This window comes from Pecten maximus, chromosome 14 (assembly GCF_902652985.1).
Source record: "Pecten maximus chromosome 14, xPecMax1.1, whole genome shotgun sequence".
Classification (NCBI taxonomy): Eukaryota; Metazoa; Mollusca; class Bivalvia; order Pectinida; family Pectinidae; genus Pecten; species Pecten maximus.
In genome coordinates this window covers 13335367-13358369 of record NC_047028.1, presented here as the reverse complement: position 1 = coordinate 13358369, position 23003 = coordinate 13335367, and the positions used below count along the sequence as shown (strand labels likewise).

The 23003-nt window shown below is 35.9% G+C and overlaps 1 protein-coding gene across 4 annotated transcripts in view; it reads left to right on the top strand.

The window, feature by feature from the left end:
- Positions 1-6351, top strand: part of LOC117342180 (metalloreductase STEAP4-like) — a 69534-nt gene extending 63183 nt beyond the window's left edge. For 3 of the 4 annotated variants that reach the window (XM_033904211.1, XM_033904214.1, XM_033904212.1), the window contains exon 2: positions 4248-6351. In XM_033904211.1, coding sequence (XP_033760102.1) covers positions 4248-5760 — 1513 coding nt within the window. In that variant the 3' untranslated portion in view covers positions 5761-6351. Of the gene's footprint in view, positions 1-959; positions 1056-4247 lie in introns of those variants that run through there. The other variant, XM_033904215.1, reaches the window with a different exon arrangement.
- The last annotated feature ends 16652 nt before the right edge of the window (positions 6352-23003 follow it).

Sequence of the window (23003 nt, the reverse complement as noted above, 5' to 3'; positions counted from 1 at the left end):
TTTGTCAATACCGAAAGACACCCTAGCCATTTTACTTGTGATTTTATCGTTGGTTACATGCATTTTCCATCATTCATGTATGTAACTAACATGTCAGTGATTGACAGAATTCAAACTGGTATCAAATTTTCTGACATAATAACATGTGTTATTGTAAAATACAGGAGGAAGTGTATCATGTATCAGTTGTCGTGTATCATGTATCAGTTGTCATGTATCATGTATCAGTTGTCATGTATCATGTATCAGTTGTCATGTAACATGTATCAGTTGTCGTGTATCATGTATCAGTTGTCGTGTATCATGTATCAGTTGTCGTGTATCATGTATCAGTAGTCGTGTATCATGTATCAGTAGTCATGTATCATATATCAGTAGTCATGTATCGTGTATCAGTTGTCATGTATCATGTATCAGTTGTCATGTATCATATATCAGTTGTCATGTATCGTGTATCAGTAGCAAACAGCCAAACGGTTTTGTTTTTAATTTCTTTATTTCGTGGACGTTTTAAATAAAGAATTTTGAATATTTTTTGTGTTTTTCAAAATATTTCTTTGAAGTTCAATCCCCCCCCTTTTTTTTTTTACTTTTCTGTGAAAATAAAAGCGACATTAACACTTTGGATCCCGTCGTCGGCCTACCGTTTAAAGTTAACTGTTCGATATTTAGCTCATGTATCCAACACCTTACTTACAATGAGACGCGCGATGGTAGTAGTGTATACCGACTTTACAACAGATAATTCCATTGCTGTCCATATCGTGTGATTAGAAATAAAGTACATTTAATTAATTTGTTCATCGTAACGTGTGAAAGCATGCAACGTGTCCCTTGTCACTGTCACCAAAAATAATACATATAAAAAACAATATCTAAAAATTATCACGTGGCAGAGACGGTGTACCAAGTAAAATAGCAAGTAAATCCGGGTCTGCGTACGTGTGATTTAAGTGGCGAATCAGGTTCCATCCTATATATATATACAACATCTATAGACATTGAACTATTAGTGTGTCCACGGCAGACAGAATGTCCAGAATCGGGAGAGTCAGGTAGGCCTAGTGATATTGATGTGGTTATCTACATGCCTTAAAATGATTTGTATGATTGTTTGACATTTATATCGATACTCTATTACCATAACACAAATAAGTCGATCATTTGGGGTTTGGTATTACACAGTTTAATACCGACAGAAGTCTGTGGATCTCTGTTTTTTCCATTTATCTTAGGATACTGTGTAAGAATTGCTTTGTTTTCTGTCGGAAATCTTAGTGTTATAGTGATATCTCGGAGACGTCAGCTAGATTTTAGATGGGTTCCTGTACGCAAATGTTTCTGGTTAAAACAGCTGATGTTGAAGTTTGATATATATTTTATATTAAAATAATAAGGATTTATTCGTGTCTAAGATGAACAAGTTATTATCTGCTTACAAATACAGGTATACAGTACCAGTATAACTAAAATGGAAGTATTGCATCTTTTATAAACTGCTTCAAAGTACATTTTAAACAAAGAAATGTTTTGGATTGTTTTATAAATTACACGTCAATAGCTTCATGTCATTACACGGTGATGGACCCTGCTGACGTGTTGACTTCTTGCCATTTTCTATACTCTTGTCAAGTTTATGTAATGGTTGACACTATAATATCAATAGGTATAGATACATCAATGTATGAATGGATATATAAGTACATTAAGAGCGTAAGTGACCAGTGCCCCAGGGTTATATAGCCAATTTGTGTCCGAGATGTCCGAAACACCAATAAGCTTTGTAAATCAAAGTGTCGGAACCGTAATCTATAGCAACACAATGTTTTATAAGTCACACATCTTACAAACGGATACTTATTGTTGATTTTTAGAACACATGGGCACAATAATTTATATATATCCTGGTATCATAAATGATGAATATGTTTGACCAGCTTTAAACAATACATATCCAATCAGTCATTGTTACCGGTTTCTCCACTCCTAGAGTTACTCATGTACGACAGATTAGTATTGGTTACTCATGTACGACAGATTAGTATTGGTAAACATTTAAGAAAGGGAAGGTAAAAATACGTTTAATTCAATTGGTCTGCCTTTTAAACAGGAAGCATCCTTTGTTTTGACGTAATTCTTTATTGCCAGTACTTGTGCTTAACCACTCGGAAACCGGAATACGGCCAGATACTCGCGGTTTTTAAGATATGAGATGTTTTTAAGATATGAGATATACCAATGATGTCTGCTTATCATATTGAACTACATTTTAAAAATGTTCATGCAGTGAAATGACGCTTGTTGATTTTGTGTCAAAGTCTTGTGACATAAACAGATTACAGTGTTGTTATACTACACAGGAAAAAGTGCTTCATAAAAACTGGACTTTATCCTGTGATATATGCGGCCGTTAGCCCCTCTAGTGGTCTTATCCCCCAGGTGGTTATCGCGGTATGGTCAACTTAATATCTAACCCATAACCAGCTGTGGGCATTTTCTTTAAACACATCCGCTATATAGGTTTGTGTTTAATGCAGTGAAATTGCTTATACGCTCCATTTTCTTTTTCAAGAAAAAATACAACAAAAATACAATTATTTGTGTAAAGCAAACAAAATTTTAAAGTTACTTCCTGTTAGGTGTGTCTGAGCGTTGAAGGCCGATCTCCTGATCGGTTTGGCGAGACATTTATCGTCGACATGCAGTTGTGTAAAAACACGTAGAAGTGGGAGATCAAATGTCAACCAAATCAGTTTACACTTGACTTACGCATTTCTTCATCTCTAAAGCACATGGTATGTACGTCCTTATCTCTGGCGGGGACCTAGCTTTAGAACTGACATGACGACCTCTTTATACAGTTCCTGTTGACTACATACATCTCACGGTATTAGGCCAGTTTTACGCGACATACTACAAATACTAACGTGATAATTGATTAATACATTATCAAGGTTGTGACGGGGAGCAGTATGAGGTTTTATTCGTAAATGTTATTTGTGATGTTTTCTGAAAATAAATATATGTCCAAAACTTTAATGGATTTGAACTTTCCTGTACGACAAATGTATTAAAGATTTAATGGGTGGTGATTGAATGCACTCATAAACAGACATATCTCACCTAAAATGTAATTAAGATGACCGGATAGGAAGTTTAAATTATGATAATAACTTGATTAAAATACATGTGCACTATTTTTTAGTAGTTGCACTTTACATTAATCTGATGTAGTTTGGTTATATACCTGTACAATGTTTTTTTCCGAAATCTGCGACCCTTTCCTTCTCTTAATAATCTCCGGCCGGGTACTTCACACGTCGTTAAGCAATGTGTTGGTACATTCTAAATATAGAAAAGAAAACCGGTGTTATCTGTTACGCAATACTGTCTGAGTGTATGTAATTATTCCGTATCTAGTGCTGTACCTGGACAGGTTAGCAGGCATGGCACTAGATACCAGGGCACGTCACAACAGGCGAACCGGTCTATTCACGTTAAATTGGGATATGTGCACGTGACACTTGAGGTTCATATTTAAGTATATAAATCACTTGACTGATGTAATGGAGCGGAAGTGACTTAACCAATTTATTGTATGTATCATGCCTATCCATGGACTTGTTTTTGACATTTATTTTGCTAAGCTACCTGCTCGGCAAAGCACCTACATACAGTATCACATTACGTTTATAAATGTTACTACCTACAAAATACACACATAATACATATACTGGAGAGTGTCATGATCATTATGTTTATACTATCCTCCGTGTGCCACAAAATCTATCTTACCCAATATTGTCCTTTCTCCTCTCACATGCTAACATCATATACATATTTTCAAAGGTTATTTAATTATTAGGTGTTTTCAACGTTAAGGAGTTGTATTTTAAATACAATCAGACAAATTTTAAGCCAATATTTGCATAAAACGGACACTTCATTACAAAACGATACTCGTCTTCTTTATCACAATTATTACATATGACACACAGTCTGGTATTTCTATCAATATTTTTAGATATTCCCCTTTCGAACTGTTAGTCATGTGTTGACATTCTAAGCTTTAAATTATTACTATTTTCTGACTTTTTCAGATTTTTTTGTAAAGACAATATGTGTCTACAATATGTTGATACAAGACCTGTTTAAGTGGACTTAATGATCAAATACATTGTTATGTAAAAGATCTGTGTGAAGTTACTACTATTAAATTAATATAATTCACTGTTTTATGTTTACAGGCCTAACATCATGACGAAGCAGACAGTCGCACGGAACGTCGGTATTATTGGAACCGGCAACTTCGCGCGTGCGTTGGCAAATCGCTTATACTATGCTGGGTACAATGTCATCATTGGGAGCCGGAAGCCGGACGATCGGACGCTGGCCTTCGTTGACGAGTGTATGTGTAACGTCAATATCACATCCATTGAGGACTGTCTGAAGCGTAACGCCATTATCTTCGTGGCAGTTCACGCCGCAAACTACAAAGATTGCCTGTCGGCTCACTCCGAGAACTTACGTGGCAAAATTCTCATAGACGTTTCAAACAGAGACCACCCAAGTAAAACCGATAGCAACGCGGAGTATCTAAGCAAGCTTATACCTGCCGCCATTGTGGTTAAAGGGTTTAACGTCATTTCCGCCTACGCCATGGAGATTGACAGCAGTGGTGGTAGCCGGCAAGTGTTCATCGCCAGCGACAGTAATGAATCACGGGAAAGAGTATCGGTGATTGCCCGTGATATGGGCTTTGCACCTGTTGACATGGGACTCCTCCAATCATCGAGAAAGATCGAAGCATTCCCACTGAAGCTTTTACCAGCCTGGAGAGGGCCTATCGCGTTTGCCATTGGCGTTTTCAACATATGGCTTTTATATATAATTTTCATTTACTTTGTCGAGAAAACTGCATACCGATGGGATCAAATATTTGTGAAAGTGCTCAACAAACCGCTGTGTATGACTGCAATAACCCTGATATCATGTGCATATCTCCCTAGTTCCGTTGCCTCATTTTTCCAGATATATTACGGAACTAAACACATCCGTTTCCCGGCATGGCTTGACCGTTGGCTCAAAACGCGCAAACAGTTGGGACTAGTGGCCTTCACCTTGGTAGTCGTACACGTGATCATGTCTGTTCTCATCATGAGCCCGACATACCTGAGTTCGTGGTATGAATCAACATCCATTACGATTCCGGGTAATCTCACCCATGACGTCACTGTGCCTCTCAAGACGTGGATGGTATGGAAGGGAGAAGCGGCCTGTCTCGCAGGCATCCTCGCCTTTATCTCCATGTGTATCATCGCCATATCCACCATACCATCCGTGACTGACACACTCAATTGGCGGGAGTGGAGATTCGTTCAATCAAAACTCGGACACTTCACCTTGTTCTTTTCGCTTGTTCACGTGGTTGTAATGGGAGCACCTGGTTGGGCTAAAGGACCAATGGTCATGATTCGATCAATCACATTTCTAAGTTCTATTTTACCATTTCTGACACTCCTTTGTAAACTGGTGCTTTCTCTACCGTGTATCGGTTGTTATGTTAAGAAAATACGCCGTGGATGGGAGCGATGTCCAGCCGATTGTAGAGCAGAATGCGCTCAAAAGACCAGAAAATCCTTTACACCCGGGTATATTATCGTACCACGACACAACGGGTGTGATCAGGATTCGAACGAAGTCATGATTTCCATTGAGGAAAGACAAGGCTGTGTATGCGAGAACACGTCGACAGTGTGACAACTGACACGAGAACACGTCGACGGTGTGAAAACTAACATGAGAATACGTCGACGGTGTAAAAACTGACACGAGAACACGTCGACGGTATGAAAACTGACACGAGAACACGTCGACGGTGTGAAAACTGACACGAGAACACGTCGACGGTGTGAAAACTGACACGAGAACACGTCGACAGTGTGAAAACTTGACACGAGAACACGTCGACAATGTGAAAACTGACACGAGAACACGTCGACGGTGTGAAAACTGACACGAGAACACGTCGACAGTGTGAAAACTGACACGAGAACACGTCGACGGTGTGAAAACTGACACGAGAACACGTCGACAGTGTGAAAACTGACACGAGAACACGTCGACGGTGTGAAAACTGACACGAGAACACGTCGACAGTGTGAAAACTGACACGAGAACACGTCGACGGTGTGAAAACTTACACTTCAGTTTAAAGAACTTTAGTGAAGGATACAGCAATATGAATGGTCTCTAGAGTTTGTATATTTATTTATCTTTGTTTGATAATTGTTCTGTTTTCAGTGCTGCATTGTTTTTATTAATACCAGTAAAGTGCTTACAAGAAATAAATTGTTGTTCATTCCTTTCAACAAGTTTTCCCTTTGATGTTATATATTGCAATCCACTTTATCTATTCATTATCTTTCTTATTATTTAACCCTTTTTTATCATAATGATCTAATAATACAATACAAATGCTTTACAAAATGAGCATTTTAATCTCAATTTGTCTTCGCCACCCACATGTTTGTTGATAATAAGTAAATGAATCGCCATGACCCTAAATGACCACAGCCGTCGATGGGCCGTTAAATCCAAACAAACAAACAAACGAAATCAACAATTTTATTGATAAAATGGTGCAGTCAAAATAGATTAGATTACAGACAAGCCTCCTTAGCCTTTCATTGCAAGCACGAGATAAATTAACGCACTGACATCATTTTGTTTGGGTTTAAAATAATTCTTTTGGTCCTCGAACAGGAGGAGATTTATTTAACATCTGTATTTTATATATATATCGTATATGTCCCCGGTAAAAATATACAAACGATTTCATCACCGAAAGTTCCAGCTTTTTCTCCCCAGTCACGTCTCCGCTGTCTTGATAAATACAAGATACTAAAAAGACTTACAAATAGATTTTACAGATATTTTGAAATAAGAAATACCTCCTATTGCTTATTGATGGTTGCTCTATATAAACAGGCTTATTTCACAAGGGAGCAGGCATTGGATTGATATAGGCACAAATTGTTACCTCTCACATACAATGTATTTATTCACACACACAACAAGCATGCATCTCGCACACACGCTAGACCGTTCTCAAATGACCTAAGGTGTTGCTAAGATGTTAAACAATACTAAACCCATATCCTGTCTAATCAATTAATCAGTTTACTTAAAGATGATAGGTGACCTCGTAAACAGCAAATCAACATATCTGTTTCAGGTAGAAGAAATAGGTACTTCTGTAAAGAAAACAAAACAAAACAAACATAATCCGAATGCAAAACTGATGATCAAAGAAAAAAGGAAAGAAAAAGAAGTACTGAACCTTTTATTTGGAGACAATTGAAAACATAAGAGAATAATTCTAGAAGAACAAATATATATAATACAGCCTCAATAATGTCACGTTAACAAAGTGATAACCAGGGAAGATACACATCTTCGACAAGAATGGACACACGCCGATCCTTAGCACAGAATTACAACACTTCGAACTGAAATCGTAAGCAATAGCTTGAAACCATTGAGCGTCAAAATAACGACGCATTACTTTGGAAAAAGGGATACTAAAAATAGATTGAATGGACTTCTTGAACAAAACCATAAGGCGACAATAAATGCCTGTTTGTATAGCACGTCGTATAACATACCAAATCCAGCCCGACAGGAGAGGGGATGTCAGTCTGTATTACACCATTCCTCAAGATATTTATATTTGTTTTAAAGGGTTTTAATGTCTTCGCAACAGCCAGGGTCATATGGGAAAGTGTGTCAAGGAGACACTTAGAGTATAAAAAACAAACTAAGAAAGCGGAGAACATCTGCAGTGAGGAGAGAAAAAAAGATTGAAGATATCAAGTGATGGTTACATTGTCCAAGGAGAATATTATCTGCACATAGTGTATACATATTAAGCAGAACAGTGACAGATACATTTATCGCAAAACACATAATATTCAGATCTAATCCTTGAGATATTTGGCTATAAATCCAAGACCATAGTAACGGTTGGTCTTGATTTTAATCAGAAATCCATATCAAACTAGAACTGTCGCCAGGATGGCTCACTAATACCCCCGCAATCTGCACGAGTCACTGGTGAATTGGAACTGTTAATTAGAGGCTAACTAAGATAACCCAGTAATATAGTGACCAGTTGCCATAACAACCATAATTTTGAGAAAAAGAAAGTGGCATGCACATCTACCCATGGTCCTCTATATTTGTGTGAAGTTTCATTGAAATTGGCCCTTCGGTTTAGGAGGAGTTGTCCGGACAAGCATAAAGTTATGGTTCTTATCAGAAAACCTGTTTATAGTGACCAGTTGCCATAGCAACCATAATTTTGTGAAAAATAAAGCGGCATGCACATCTACCCATGGTCCTCTATATTTGTGTGAAGTTTCATTGAAATTAGCCCTTCGGTTTAGGAGGAGTTGTCCGGACAAACTTAAAGGTATGGTTCTTATCAGAAAACCTGTTTATAGTGACCACTTTCCATAACAAGCATAATTTTGAAAAAAAAGAAAGTGGCATACACATCTACACATGATCATTAATATCTGTGTGAAGTTTCATTGGAATTGGCCTATCGGTTTAGGAGGAGTTGTCCGGACAAAATGCGTCTACGGACAGACGGACGGACGGACAGACAACCTGATTCCAGTATACCCCCCTTACTTCGTTGCGGGAGTATAATTAAGCTATTCGGTTTAAGCAATGTGATAGGATTTACGTTTCCATTGTACCAAGTGATTTAAATAACAGGGCATCTATTGATATGAATCATTACAAATTTACATTATACAATTTTGTATAATAGATGGCTGGTCTGGTGGCACAGTGGTAACGCACTTGCCTTTCACCTAGGCGTTAAGGTTCAATTTCCCTATCAGGCGTGAGGCTACCTGCCCAACCACGTTGGGTTTCCCCCGTTTACTCCGGCTTCCTCCCACAGTAAGATCCCTAACGCGCTTTCATCCGGGCTTACAAAACTGATTAATATAAGTTAATACATATATAACTTATTTCGCAATTGTTGTAAAATGAATAAGGTCTAGATTTTTATGAAAAAGAAATAAAAGGTAGTAAAATCCGAAATAAGGACAAAGATAGCACTGATATAACTAGTATACAACAATCCTTGACATGTAGAAGTGCAGACATGACCTTCAAAAGAAACGGAGGTCACTGATTTATATGTTCAAAGTGTGATAACTCTAGGTCAAGAACTGATAAAGTTATAACCCCTGATAAGGAACAACAAAAACTTAAAGATAGGAAAATGAGGGCGCTGTCTTCGTGATGTATCAATGTATGATTATTCTAGGTCAATTATAGATAACAATATGACCATAACAACTAATAACTGCAAGATTAACAAGGACAGTCCTCTATTTTAAGTTGTACAAGTGTTCAAAGTTTGTCAAGTCTAGACCGAAGACGAGAAGTTCCTGACCTATAACTAAATGGTTAAATGGTGAAAATAAAAGCATGGAAATCACAGAGATATATCTGATTATTGTGTATCAAGTATACCGAATATGATTCACGAAATTACAAAATTAGGGTCCAGATCAGAACAATAGGTCCATTTGACTTGCAACCTCTCTGTTCTACACCTTATCAATATGTTTTTATGGCATATGTCTTAAGTGACTTATCGTAACCCACTCTTGTCGTCATCGTCCTTTTTTTCAGAAATCTTATATGGCCTTAGGTCAACGTCATTGTGAATTGTATGGTCCCCACGTATATAAGGGTTGTGGCAAAAAACTGTCAAATTTATTGAAAGAAGTAGAACAACGAAGGGTTCTAATTGGCCCTGTCAAATTACAAAATGGACTTAAACTAATAAAAATGGATGAAAAAATCGTTTATTCGATATACCATTACGTATGATAGAATTTTTCGGCAAAAACATTCTATAGCATCACCTTGTTTGAAAAAAAAAATGGAAAATATAGAAGATGGTGTTAATTTCTGTAATTTATTATTTTAATCAATATGAAATAGTTCACATGACAAGTTCTTAGAACTAACATAAGGTTTTTTTGTCATTTAACTACTTCATTATAGATTATCATTATCAGATAATGAAATCAACATTAAACATCATAGATAAACATCCCTTTTCTACAACATCACTTGTACAAACTGTAGATATATACATGCACAAGAATGCAAAAATAAACATTTCTCACAATACGGAAAAATTACACTTGTTCATCAAAATAGTCTTATTGTTATTATGCATTGAAAATACAGACGAAGAGGATACAGCTGTACATATGAATTGAGGAAAATTATCACATCGGTCAGGTTTTTGTTCAAATGTTTGTTGATATACAATCATTAATTGACCTTGTCTCTCCAAACGATTTACAATTACCACTTCCCACAGTTAATCACTTCGTTCGATATATTTTTAGACTTAGGTACCGGAGAATCAGGTTCCGTTTTAACCATATTATTACACGTTAAGATATCATGGATTGATTTATATAGACATTTTACAAACAAGCGTCTGATTGACTCAATTAGTAGGGCTAGAAACTTTGACAAACTCTGACCAATTGCATTTCTTTTATAAGGCAATGAATTGACAGAATGCATGCTAATATTTCATTTCTAAAGCAACAACATAACATTTATGAGCTATAATAATAGGCATTTGCGGCATAAAAGTTTTACCAACACAAAAGACAAAAAAAAAAACCCCGTAGTGTTAACTACAACTACAGCAACAACTGAAAGAACCTGGACTAGAAAAAGTGAGACAGAAACGAATAGTATTCGCTGGTACCAATGCTTATTAGTTACGACACATGTTACAGCTGCATATCGAGCCATCCCTGGTGTTTAACAGCTACCTGAACACAGGAGTTCAGCCTGGTAAACTATTCTTCATCTTGTCCGCCTCGAATCGAATAAAGTTCCTGCTATTCCTGCGTAGTTTTTTTATCTGTAACACAGTAGCTATGAGGTCTCGCCTGAAATTGTGAAATGATATTTTGAAATTCACAAAATCTAAGATGTTTTGGACTAATATTGGTTAAAATCGTAAAATCTCCCATTGTCATGGATAGTAGACGTTTAACATGAAGACATTTATTTCTTATTACAATAATATTTGAAGGACTATAAATCTGACTACTCTTTCTTCTATCTCCCTTAGTTTCCTAGTGTTCTTCATACTGCAGTACTGCCATACTAGTGGACAGAAGTTAAAATTTGAACACATTAGAGATTAAGAAATAGTTTAAAAAAAAAAAAAAAAAAAAAAACAAAAACAAAAAAACCCCACAAAAACCCACAAAAACCGTGTAATATATTTTTTACTTTTATTTTTTTTTAGGCCTAGTCAATAGATATATAAGGTACAGTACACAATATGGAAACTAGTAAATTAAATTAGTGTGTGAATGAAGTATGACGAGTGAGAGCCCTCTTGTGAGAGGTCAAATATTGTAATGTGTATTGCTATAAATCTGAGTGAATAAAATGTTTGTTTGAAAAAAAAAAAAACAAATAAAAAAAAAAAAAAAAAAGTTTTTACTACAGATGTTTAATATGTGTAAATCAAAAATCAGATCAGAGCCAATACAGACACCAAATAATTTAACAGAACTTTCACATTTAATTTGGTGGTGGCCAATGTTAAAGAATGGAATAACTTAATTTATTTATTTTAGGGGATATCCTGGATCCAGTTACACATAAACCAATTAATCAAGTTCTGACTCTCTTTTTTAAGGTGTATTCGAAAGATCGACACTATAATTACCTGCAAAAGAAGTGGCATTGTGATATGTATAATTGTACAATTTATAATTTTCAATATAGAAAGGGATATCATTAATAAAATTGTTACAAAACAGTAGGCTAACAATTGACCTCTCGGTACTCCCTCTCTCGGCAGCTCCCAATCACCAGCATTAGGCTAATCTGCTTGAGTCTGGTGCTGGAGTAACTACTGCCAAGATCAAGTGCCAAGTGTGCGCATCGTTTGATTGTCGACCAAACGGTATATACTCTTGACTCTGAAATCCATCGCTTCGTGTGTCCGATGAACATTTTAATCCACCAGCAGTCAATTTGGAAGGTAGTTGAAGGCCTTCAACTTATCCAGCAATATAGCTTCTACATACAATTTGTATTTGTTGTCATCAAAGGGTTGACGCCAGTCCTTCTAGTGTCGCAACAGGGTAGTCTGACACTCAAAGACCTTATAATTCCAGAAGGGGTGACCAGTCTCGTCATCAATACATTTAGACTGGCTCTCTTCTCATCTTGAGTTGGAATTCATACTCGAACGTGTGCGCATCTTTATTGCGCATGCTATATCATCATTGAGATGGTTACTTCAGCTAAGGTTATAAGCGTCACTAGTGTCATAGTCATAAGCACATCGGACTAAAGCGAATACAGTGGAACTTCGTTAACTCGAAGTCGACGGGACCACGAAAAAACTTCGAGTTATCCGAGTGTTCGAATTAAGCGAGTTATCATTTTTGGTGAAAAGTTTGGTCAATATTTGTCAACATTATATAATCATTATAACTTCGCTCTGTCGCTCATCAGTTTAGTGTGAAGACTGGTCAATACATGTTAATATATATGTAATGTTTCGTTATGTCACTTGTAATTTGGTGTAGTTTTGCCGATATACAGTCACGATAAAGTTTCTTTCACTTAGTCACTTCAATAACGATCTGATGTGCAAGTCATGTTTGCAAAAGGTAAACGATAAAACGTAATTCGACAAAATAACAAGTTAATAATGTCAAAACAAATAACCGTTTAAGTTTAACACAGATTGCATACAAAACGTAACAGAACCATTACCTTTTATTGGACATATATAAAATACTGTTTTATCGGCCTACTTACTTTTTATTGATAACCACGCCATTTCCATGTGTCTTAGCACCGGAAGTTGGGCTGCGCATGTGCGTATAAAATGTTACTGTAACTGAGTTGGCGTTTTATCCGATTTAATAGACAGCACTGACCGTTACAGTTGTACTCTGAACACCTCGGCAGTAATTACGCTATTGTTTCAGCAGTTTAAAGATTTAATAGGCGCCGGTGACTGTGTCATTTCTACACCTGTAAAAACATCAGCCGGGTAGATCTACCGGTGTGTCAGAGATTAGTTCCGCTTGAGCGAAGGGGTAGATGAGTTGTTGACTATTGTGTGTACTGATATCGACGACCGCCTTGGGAAATTACCTGATGTAAGTAAAGCAGTACTTTTTATCACCAAGACTTGTTGTTATAAGATTCAACTGACAATTTCTTTTATGAATTTATGAAACACTTATAATAGCATGTAGGTTAGTAGTGCCGATATGTTCAGTATTACAAACGGAATTTAGCTCTTAAAAAATGTCGGCGTTTGCCACCGATCGACGAAAATTATACTTCGAGTTATTCGAACATTTCAAGTAGGATTTTTATTGTTGGGGCCAAATTTTTACTTCGTATTATCTGAGTTTTTCGAGTTATCCGAATTCGAATTTTCCGAGTTTTTTTTTATTAAGATAAAGAGAGAATTCGGCCGGGACCGGCGAGGTACTTCGAGTTAAGCGGGGTATTCGAGTTATCCGAGTTCGAGTTAACGAAGTTCCACTGTATATCGATCTCCTTCGTTTGCTTGTCGACCAAACGGTATATACTTACTCTTGACCCTGAAATCCATCGCTTCGTGATTTTTGTTGTTTTCTGAGTCTGAAGTTAGCAATACGTATGGCACCATATGTAGAAATTAACCAATGAAGAAGCAACACGGTAACTCACTACGGGGCGCAGCCCTGATGGAACTAAGGAAGGAAACTATTCTAAAAGTAAATGATATAGAGATCACTCCAATTATACACCTGATTATCAACGATGTGTGTTGAGTTAAAAAACAGAGTCAGAAAATTGTGGAAGGAGGTACATTTTGCAGAACTAATCAATGAAAGTGGAGTATCCCAATAAAAAGTAATAATTGGCTGTCATATATAGTGGTGTATTTTTGTGTTCCATCTGTTTGGCTATATATATAATCAAAATATTGTTTATGTTGTAAATATGTTTATGCAACATGGCTGACATTGTGATTGCCATGTCTGTCATTTAATAAAATGGCATTTACTAGATTTAATTCTTCTTGGTTGTTCTTGATATATATATATATATATATATATATAAAAACATAGCTCATGTCGTGACCTGTTTGTCTTCATGAAGATGTATAACATAAATACACTTTATTCCAATAAATACATTTATGTTATAGATAGAAATATTTGTTTTGTGTATAAACGAAAATACGGTATGCTTAGAAATGTGGAGCCAAAAGTAACAGTCACGCGGTAGAAGGTGAACCAAGTACACCCGGAAGATCCGAACAATGCTAAGAAGGTGAACCAAGTACAACCGAAAAATCGGAACAATGCTAACAGCCAATCAGATGGTCGGATTCATATCTCATGTCAAAACAGAAAAAAATACAAGGTGAAATCTTCAGCTCGGAATTTCGTTATCCCACCATTGCACCCTTTATTCAATTCATTTCTGTGGTTTTGTGCTGTCGTATTTTTGTGCTCCACCTTTTTGGCTATATATGTAACAGGGTGCTCATGCCTGCCACGGGTTATAGAGAATCCAAAAAGCCATACTTTGGTTTACACTTTATTCTCCAGGTAAAAACCCCTATCCCTTGGACAGGGGTTCCTCTCCCGATAATATTACGGGACTAGTAGACAAAGTATGATGAATTACGAGCACACAAGCGTTTTTATCCTTTAACAATAATCTGGCAGATAGTCAACAGTCAAGCCGTGCATGTATATACGTCCTCACCCGTGTGTCGCTGATGTGATAGTCCACGGGTGGCGCGGTCCTACAGGTCGGGTACACTCAGTCACGTGACAACATATACATGACATACACGGGCAACACAAGGTACATGTACATGTACAAGACGCGGGAAACTGAACATTACGTAAATGTAAGCACAAGACGCGGGAATACAAAACTTTTACAAACCAGACCTGATGCACATTAAGTATACCTAATATCTAAAATGACAATAAAAATTCACACATACAATACTCACACCATCTTTTAATATATATGCCACTTTGGCAATTCATATACAATAATACATTTATTACAGTAAAACAAAATAACCAACTGCTACATATATATAATCAAAATATTGTTTATGTTGTAAATATATTGATGCAAAATGGCTGACATTGTGGTTGCCATGCCTGCTTTATCATTCGTCATTTAATAAAATGACATTTACTGGATTTAATTCTTCTTGGTTTTTCTTGAGGTAGAACCGTGGCTGATCACGCCGCAATCCCGGGTTCGATTCCTGTCGGGCACTCGGCAGGGATGTGATTTCCCCCTGTTCTTTCACTTTATATATTCTCTTGATACGAACATACCACAACATCCATAGACTAGATAGATAACGCGATAACTTATCTAACAGTTCTGTCGACCAAGTTAGAGTCAGTGACATATGGAAGTATCCTTGCTTGTATACTCAAAGAATTATAATATACTTTATATAATTTAATTGTTTGTTAAATGTTAAAAGACAGTCGGGATGTCATCTATTGATGTGGTGTTGAAATCTTGCTTTATCATTACTTTTTTAATTGTGGTTTAGTACATTTTATTCTCCTATAAATCGCAATCGCAATATTTAAATTCTATTCATTTGAATAATTATAGCTGGTGATCAAAATGTACTGTAAAAATATGTATTATGAACACACTTTCACTGTCGGACAAGAGATTACATTCTACTTTGCATATTCCACACAACTTAAATGCATGCGCTTGATCATCAAAAACACTCAAAGTTCATTTGTGTGACACAACTTTTCTTTATTTTATCTAAGCAACATATGTTTTGACTGTCAATATTAAGGTGCATCATGGCACTTACTCCCCATAGTACGCCAGCACAAACTTTGATATTGGTCTTTTTTCAAATCTTACTCGGCACAAGTGTACTGAAGCACCTTAAAACATAGTGGTTTGTAAGTAAGATATAATTCTTAAACTGTCTGTTTTGTAAAAAAACTGGACAGTCTTAGGCGGGTATCCTTTACTGACGAGAAGATTAATGACAAGTGTGCGTGGCTCCATGAATTGATTGATTGTTAAATACACATGTTGTTTAGGTTGTCTCCCTTCTGACGTAAAACATGTATACAATACACTCGAGTCGTCATTGTTTAATTAGTTACATTTCATTTCATTCTTTCTTTTTTTTCTTTTTTTCCCCCTCTTCTCTGCGATACCGAAATGGCGCTTATAACAGCAATCATAAAATACCAACATTCGCTGAAGATGGATCAGTTTTGGTATTAGCGATTTTTTCAAATAAAAAAACGTGCACATGCTGTAAGCTAGAATATTATTAAATGATATTTTATGATAATTTTCTGTTACAGGATTCTGTATTCACTGCACCAGACTCAGTATATGGTAATCGGGACTCACTGCTCACCAACAATCTGTTGTGTCGTATAGGTATTATGAAAAGAAGAGGAAAGATATCTCGTTCAGAGATGAGCTTCAAAGATAGAACGAAATATATGCAATATTCTGAATTAATGTAATAAAAACATTCCCCGTTTAGTTGATATCATGTCGGTAACATAATGAAGTCTGGGAGGTAATGTGTAAGAAATGGTCGACAGCTGGCTTGAAAATCGTTTCATATTTGCTCCCTGACTGTCAAATACACCGGCGTTGCCAAATACTTATCATTGTGCAATGCGACACGGTGATCCCTGATGATACCCCCGACTATGGTGATAATGTAACTGACATCGATTTTGTACAGTTTTAATATACTTAAGATATTTTTTCAAATGATCTTTTTATTATTTAGGTAGACAAGTGCGAGTAATTTTGACTGGTGACATAAAATTGTAAATGCGGTTCAATTTAATCTAATTTACTTTAATTTGATTTACTTTGATATTCCGGTATGTGGTCTAATCGGAGTTATAATTTGTGTGTTGTTGTGTTGATACCTCTCTTGTTACGGAATGAAAGATAATTCCCTTGTGCAAGTTACGTAGTAAACAATGTTCGTGAATATACAAACATCTATATATTGCTTGTCTTGGCTTTAGCTTTTTATCAAAATAAAATGGACTGCCTAAGAGTCACTCTCGACGTTTCTGATTTACATATAGGAGTATTAAGTGTTACTAAACCGGTGAGTTATAGTTGAATATAATTTTCACACGTTTCGTTAGTGACAATCATAGCATCACCGTACATGACTATTGTTATAGCTGTATAACACAAACACTCAGAGTGGGAGTTTCAGCTCACGTTAAGCACATTATGATATGATTAGTTTTCAATTTTAACCATCATTATGGCGAAATCCTGTTGTCATAGAGATTGTTAGAGTAGAATAACAGGAAACTGATGTCATTTCCCACTAGGGGACATCACAGTCATAAATGACGTCTACGCGACGAATCGTGTCGAAATGGATTTGAAACTATTTGGGAAGCATGGTTACGTTTTAATTTTTAATATTTTCGAATTTGATGCCTTTGATGAGAGTATTGCTTTAACTTTAATTTTGTGATATCTTAGTTTTTTTAATAAAAGTCAGCAGGGCAGGAAAAGGCATTCATAAAAAACACAATTTAGACAATCATTGAATACTTCATTAAAAATGTTATGACGGGTTATCTCTTAAAGAAGGCCTAGTATATCAAACATATATACTATACATGTATTTGTGAAAAAGTAAATATTTGTCAGCTATTTTTTAATTCATTACAAACACGAGATCCAAGAGGATCCATTATTGAATGCTCGTGATTTGTTCTATGTACGATCTTTTCTCTACTTCAATGATCTGATAGCAAGGAGAATATAATATGAAATCTAAGAGAGATATTTGTGAAGAACTTGCTGTGAATTCAAAACAAGCAAAGCTAAACTTCCACTGTCAACCATTTTGCTTTCTAGATCAGGGCTTGCATATGAAATATAAGCTTGTCGTGAATTAGAAATCATAATACAAGGACAGGTCAGGAAGTGAGTATTTGTTTTTACATCATATCCACCTCCTTATGAACTGGGCTAACGGGAATGGCAATACCAGTATAAAATTCGTTTGTTAGATTTGATTTGTTTTATTTTAATCCTAAATATCTCCTCACTACAAGCCAGAGTCATCGCCAGAGATCCCCATTGTCCTTTAGAACCAAATGTCCTATACCTTCGACACAGTGACCGTGACCTTTCGTCAGGTGATTCCGATGAAGTTTGTTTCATAATGATTCAAAACATGTTCATCAGTATGCAAAATGTAACCTTGACATTTGACTCCATGTTTAATTTTAACCAATTTTGCATCCTGTCATAACATAACAAAATGTAAAATGTTCATCAGTGAAAATATACAAAGTTTCAAACGAACCAGAGAACAAAGTGTATGGATGGATGGATGGACGCAGGGACGATGTTAATTTGTGGGTTGTAATTTTCGTCCAATGACTTGTGAGGTGCAACGTACAGTTTTGGATTTGATACGGATTTCAGCTTTGTTTCGTTCCATGTCCTCGCTATAACGCAGAGAGGTTTGATGATGAACTATGGGAAAACACAATTTACTTTTAATTTCGTCTCCTATAGGCAACGAAGATATTTGCTCGGAATGCATTGTTGTAGTTATATGTATCTAGAGGTTAAAACCATGTCAAGTAACAGTAAAAAAGATGATTTTGCATAATTCAGTTGATAATGTTGAACATATTTTGCGATAACGAAATTTGCATTATTCGGCAAGAATGATTGCAAAAAGGGATTCCGGTGAAAATGGTGCCATATTTGGTTGTTAGTATGATGAAGGTATGTCACCAACAGCACGTGCTGTTGCCACATGGTCTTTAACTCTAGAGTCGCCGTTATATGAACTATTTGAAGGGAATTGAAAAATGAACTCTTAAATATAAAACGATACATAATTTTGACGAATGTTCTTTAGTGATATTGCAGGTAAATGGAATATTCCGTCATCTTATGGATTCGAATAATTATTGTACAGCAGTTTACAAGTAGTATGTCCACTACAGTATCCTTGGAATTAAGAATCATTGTGATTAAAGAGGCTGTGTATATCTAAGTTGAGATGTTAACTGAAAATGTACGTGTTGTGGATTTTATGTCAGCTGAGAATCTTACGACAATAGGACATTGTATTTGTTATCGTTTTTGTAATCTATACCATAAAACAATACAAAACAATTCGTGGGAAAGAACATAAAGGGAGCTCCTATTGATGTATCGGGTTTATTTTAGAGCTTAACTATATATCGTCTAATGAATATATAAAAAAGTCTTGATTAAATAAAGGGTGTGAAAATAGCAGTATGACTTTGACCATAACTAGAACGAAATTAAAAACCTTTATAAGTAATTCACCAAGACGAAACACATTTACTCAATATCTGAACAAGACATTTAGAATATTCGAATACTTTGTATGGAATGTAGATTGGTTTAGTTTGGTTTACAAACATCCTATTATAACAATAAGGTCAATAAAGGTTCTTTAGTAGTATCAGGAATGGTACGAAAGGAATTTAGTCGCCTCTGACTAATCATGCAGTGGGAACATCGGGTACAGCTTTTACGTCCTATCTGGGCCTTTTAACACGTTGAGGAGAGAAAACAGGATAATGGAGATGTTAACCGGAGAACAGATTATGCTTAGCATCATATCAGCACTTTTCGTTCTTTTAGTGATGATACCTTGTATAATGGGTCAATCGTAACAGCCATCTCATAATGCCATAAGATAAGAAGAGTCAAGTCTGTTCCATGCTGTTAGAATTCTGGATCATGAGAGCTACAACGACAACTAAAAATGTCACGGTCTGCCTAAAAACAGGCGAGGGCAGTAAATACTATTCCTAAACGACCTTTATGGATGGTTCTTTGTGACGACTAACCAAGTGTAATGTTCAGAGAGATAATGTAAGCGCTCCTTCTATTCTTTCTTGTTTTAAAAAGGTAAAATAAGGGGAATAAAATTCATTTCTGCGGCTACCGGGTCAATAAAAACATGTCGGATAATGGAAGCTTGTGTTTTTGTATCTGACACGTAAGTGATGTTTGAATGCAAATTTGTATTCGTGACCATAAAAGAGACATCTGTGTTAATTATATGTGTTTTATTTAACAATAACCTGAGATAGTTTATACGTGTTAGCTAATAATTGTCAAATTTGCATTAATTATAGAGGTGTCATGTAACAATAACCTAAGACAGTTTATGCGCGTTAGCTAATATTTGTCAACGCAGTCACCTTTTATACACATTCACAGCATGTTGTCGGCTTTGACAGGAGGTCTACCCATTTTCCTACATAACACTATTGTATTTCTGTTACATGTCATCAAGTAAAAATAAAAATAGAATGCCGATATTAAAGGCAGGTTGTTTTGGCAGTTTGATAATGATGTTTTTATTTGTTTAAATATGTATATTTTGAGTTACAAAATACCAAAACGTTTCTTTGGATGTTTGTTTTCCTTACCCGTTCGACAAAGCGAATAAATGCGCTGGTCAGACAGACAATACAATAGATCGGCTCTTCCTGCTACTTGCTAGACTCAGTCCCGATCTCTTTGTATTTTTATTCTCCTTAATATTGTCGCTGATATTACATTCCATATTACAATTTATTTTCCAGGTCTATTTTCATTCTCGCTTTTATTGTTCACCTTATGTTAACATTCTCCCTATTGTTATTATCACCATTGTCATTCTATCCATATCATTTTATCTGTTATTATTCTTCCCATTGTTATTTTCTTGTATCATAATTCTCCTTATTATATCCTTATCATAGTTCTCCCTATCATGATTATCTTCATTAAAAATCTCTTTTGCTATTCTCCCTATTGTAATTATCCCTATTATCATTATCACATTATATTTTCCTTATTATCATTCTCCCTATTATCACCTTCCCTATTGTTATTCTCCTTATTATTATTCTCCTTACCATCATCCTCCCTATGGTTATTCCCCATTATAATTTTCCCTATTATTTTCTCCTTATTGTTATTCTCCCTATTGTTGTTCTCGGTACTATTATTCTTCCTATCATTATCCTCTCTTTTGCACTTTCCCTATCACAATTTTCCCTATTGTCGAAGACAAGACGATAAAACAACTGTAAAGTATAAATTCAATGAAATAATTATCAATTATTAGTATTCTATTATTTGGCGATTTTTTCACGACTATTTAGTATATTGCCATCCCTAAAACAAAGTTAACGTTCGATGACACAGGTTCAAGTTCACAAGCTCAACTGTTAAAGTTCACAAGTTCAAGTTCAGAGGTTCAAGTACACAAGTTCAAGAGGGAACAACAACATAATCGGACCCTTGGTACCCCGAGAGAGTGTCAGCGGTCCAATTTTAGTAATATATATTCTTAAATGTTTTTTCCTTGGAACAGCGGGAAAAAAAATCACATAATTAACCGAAATTGTGCCATAGGATGTCTGAGAAGTAATCTTCCACCGTAGTAACAGATCAGAAACTTACACTTGCTCCAGAATTGTCAGAAACATTAAGGGCGAGAAGAATTGGTAAACATTTTTTACCACAACCTTTTTTCCACAAGTAATTCGAACAATCAAATTGTGTTGTTTTTCCATGATTTCTCTCTGCTCGTGTGATTTCGGACTGTATAGCCACATAGATGCTATTGTTCCCTATTATCATTCTCCCTGTTACTATTCTCCCTATTATATTTCTCCTTATTTATCTATTATTGCCATTATAAACTTTCTCCATTTTGCAAGGTGTTTTACATCACGGTATTCATACTTCCTTCCACTACTACCTAGCGGAGACAATGAGTTATGGACCTTTTCTAACGAAACTAAAAACTAAAACTATCCAAGCACTTGCCTTGCCCATAAATTGCCGTCCTTTGTTTTTGACAAAATACATAGCACAAGGCGACTAGGAACTTGGCGCTGCCATTCTTTTTACATTAAAATTAAAATTAGACTTATTATTTCCGCCCCTCTGTGATACTGCAATAAAAGGAATTTTATTTAGATTATATTGAAGTGTAATCACAAGTCTAATTTTTAATTTGGTTGAGGAACTTTACCATACGTACGGTTAATATTGTATATGGACAATGGGTTGGAAAATCGTGCTACGTCCATGTAATTACATTGACTCCCAACCCGTATGTAAGACGCAATTTCATTAGCCGCCCAGGTACAAGCGTCGTCTGTCAATTACGATCAAGACGTATCGCCGGGAATGGTTTCATTTTTTTTTTACTGTATATGATTCATAGATACATCGTGAGGAAGAACTGTCGCTAGGCTTCAGGAAACATCTGACCACTCACTTGGCAAACAAGTAACAGTCTCAAGCAGGTAGCTTTAAAAATACATGTCAACACTTCATCTTTTGAAGATGAATCTTGCATGTGTCTGAACTTGAATAATAGTTCATATAAATACATTACCATGTTGCTCGCCCTTGCCCATCGTAATCGCTGATTGAAAATCCTTTGTCAAACTTCGCTATGTTTGAACCCGTGTTACATTAAACGAAACAATCAAGACGACGGAGTTACTAGCCTTGATTATGCATTGGATATATTGAAAGATAAGGCTAGTACCTTTAGAAAGCATAACAAACCAGGAAACGATGATTTGAAAGCTTTAAGAACAAATGTAAGTTCTCCAAGGATGAATACCTTGAAAAGAAACAAATGATTGCCTAGCGATGATGATTATACATCTTGTATTTGAACTCGGTCTCAATCCACTTGATGATTAGCCTGGTGATAAAAGGGAAGTACAGTAGAAGGAAACAAAGAATGAGAAAAAGAAAGGAAATGATAGTGAACTATAAAGACGAGTGGCAATCTGACATATCGGCTCACAATT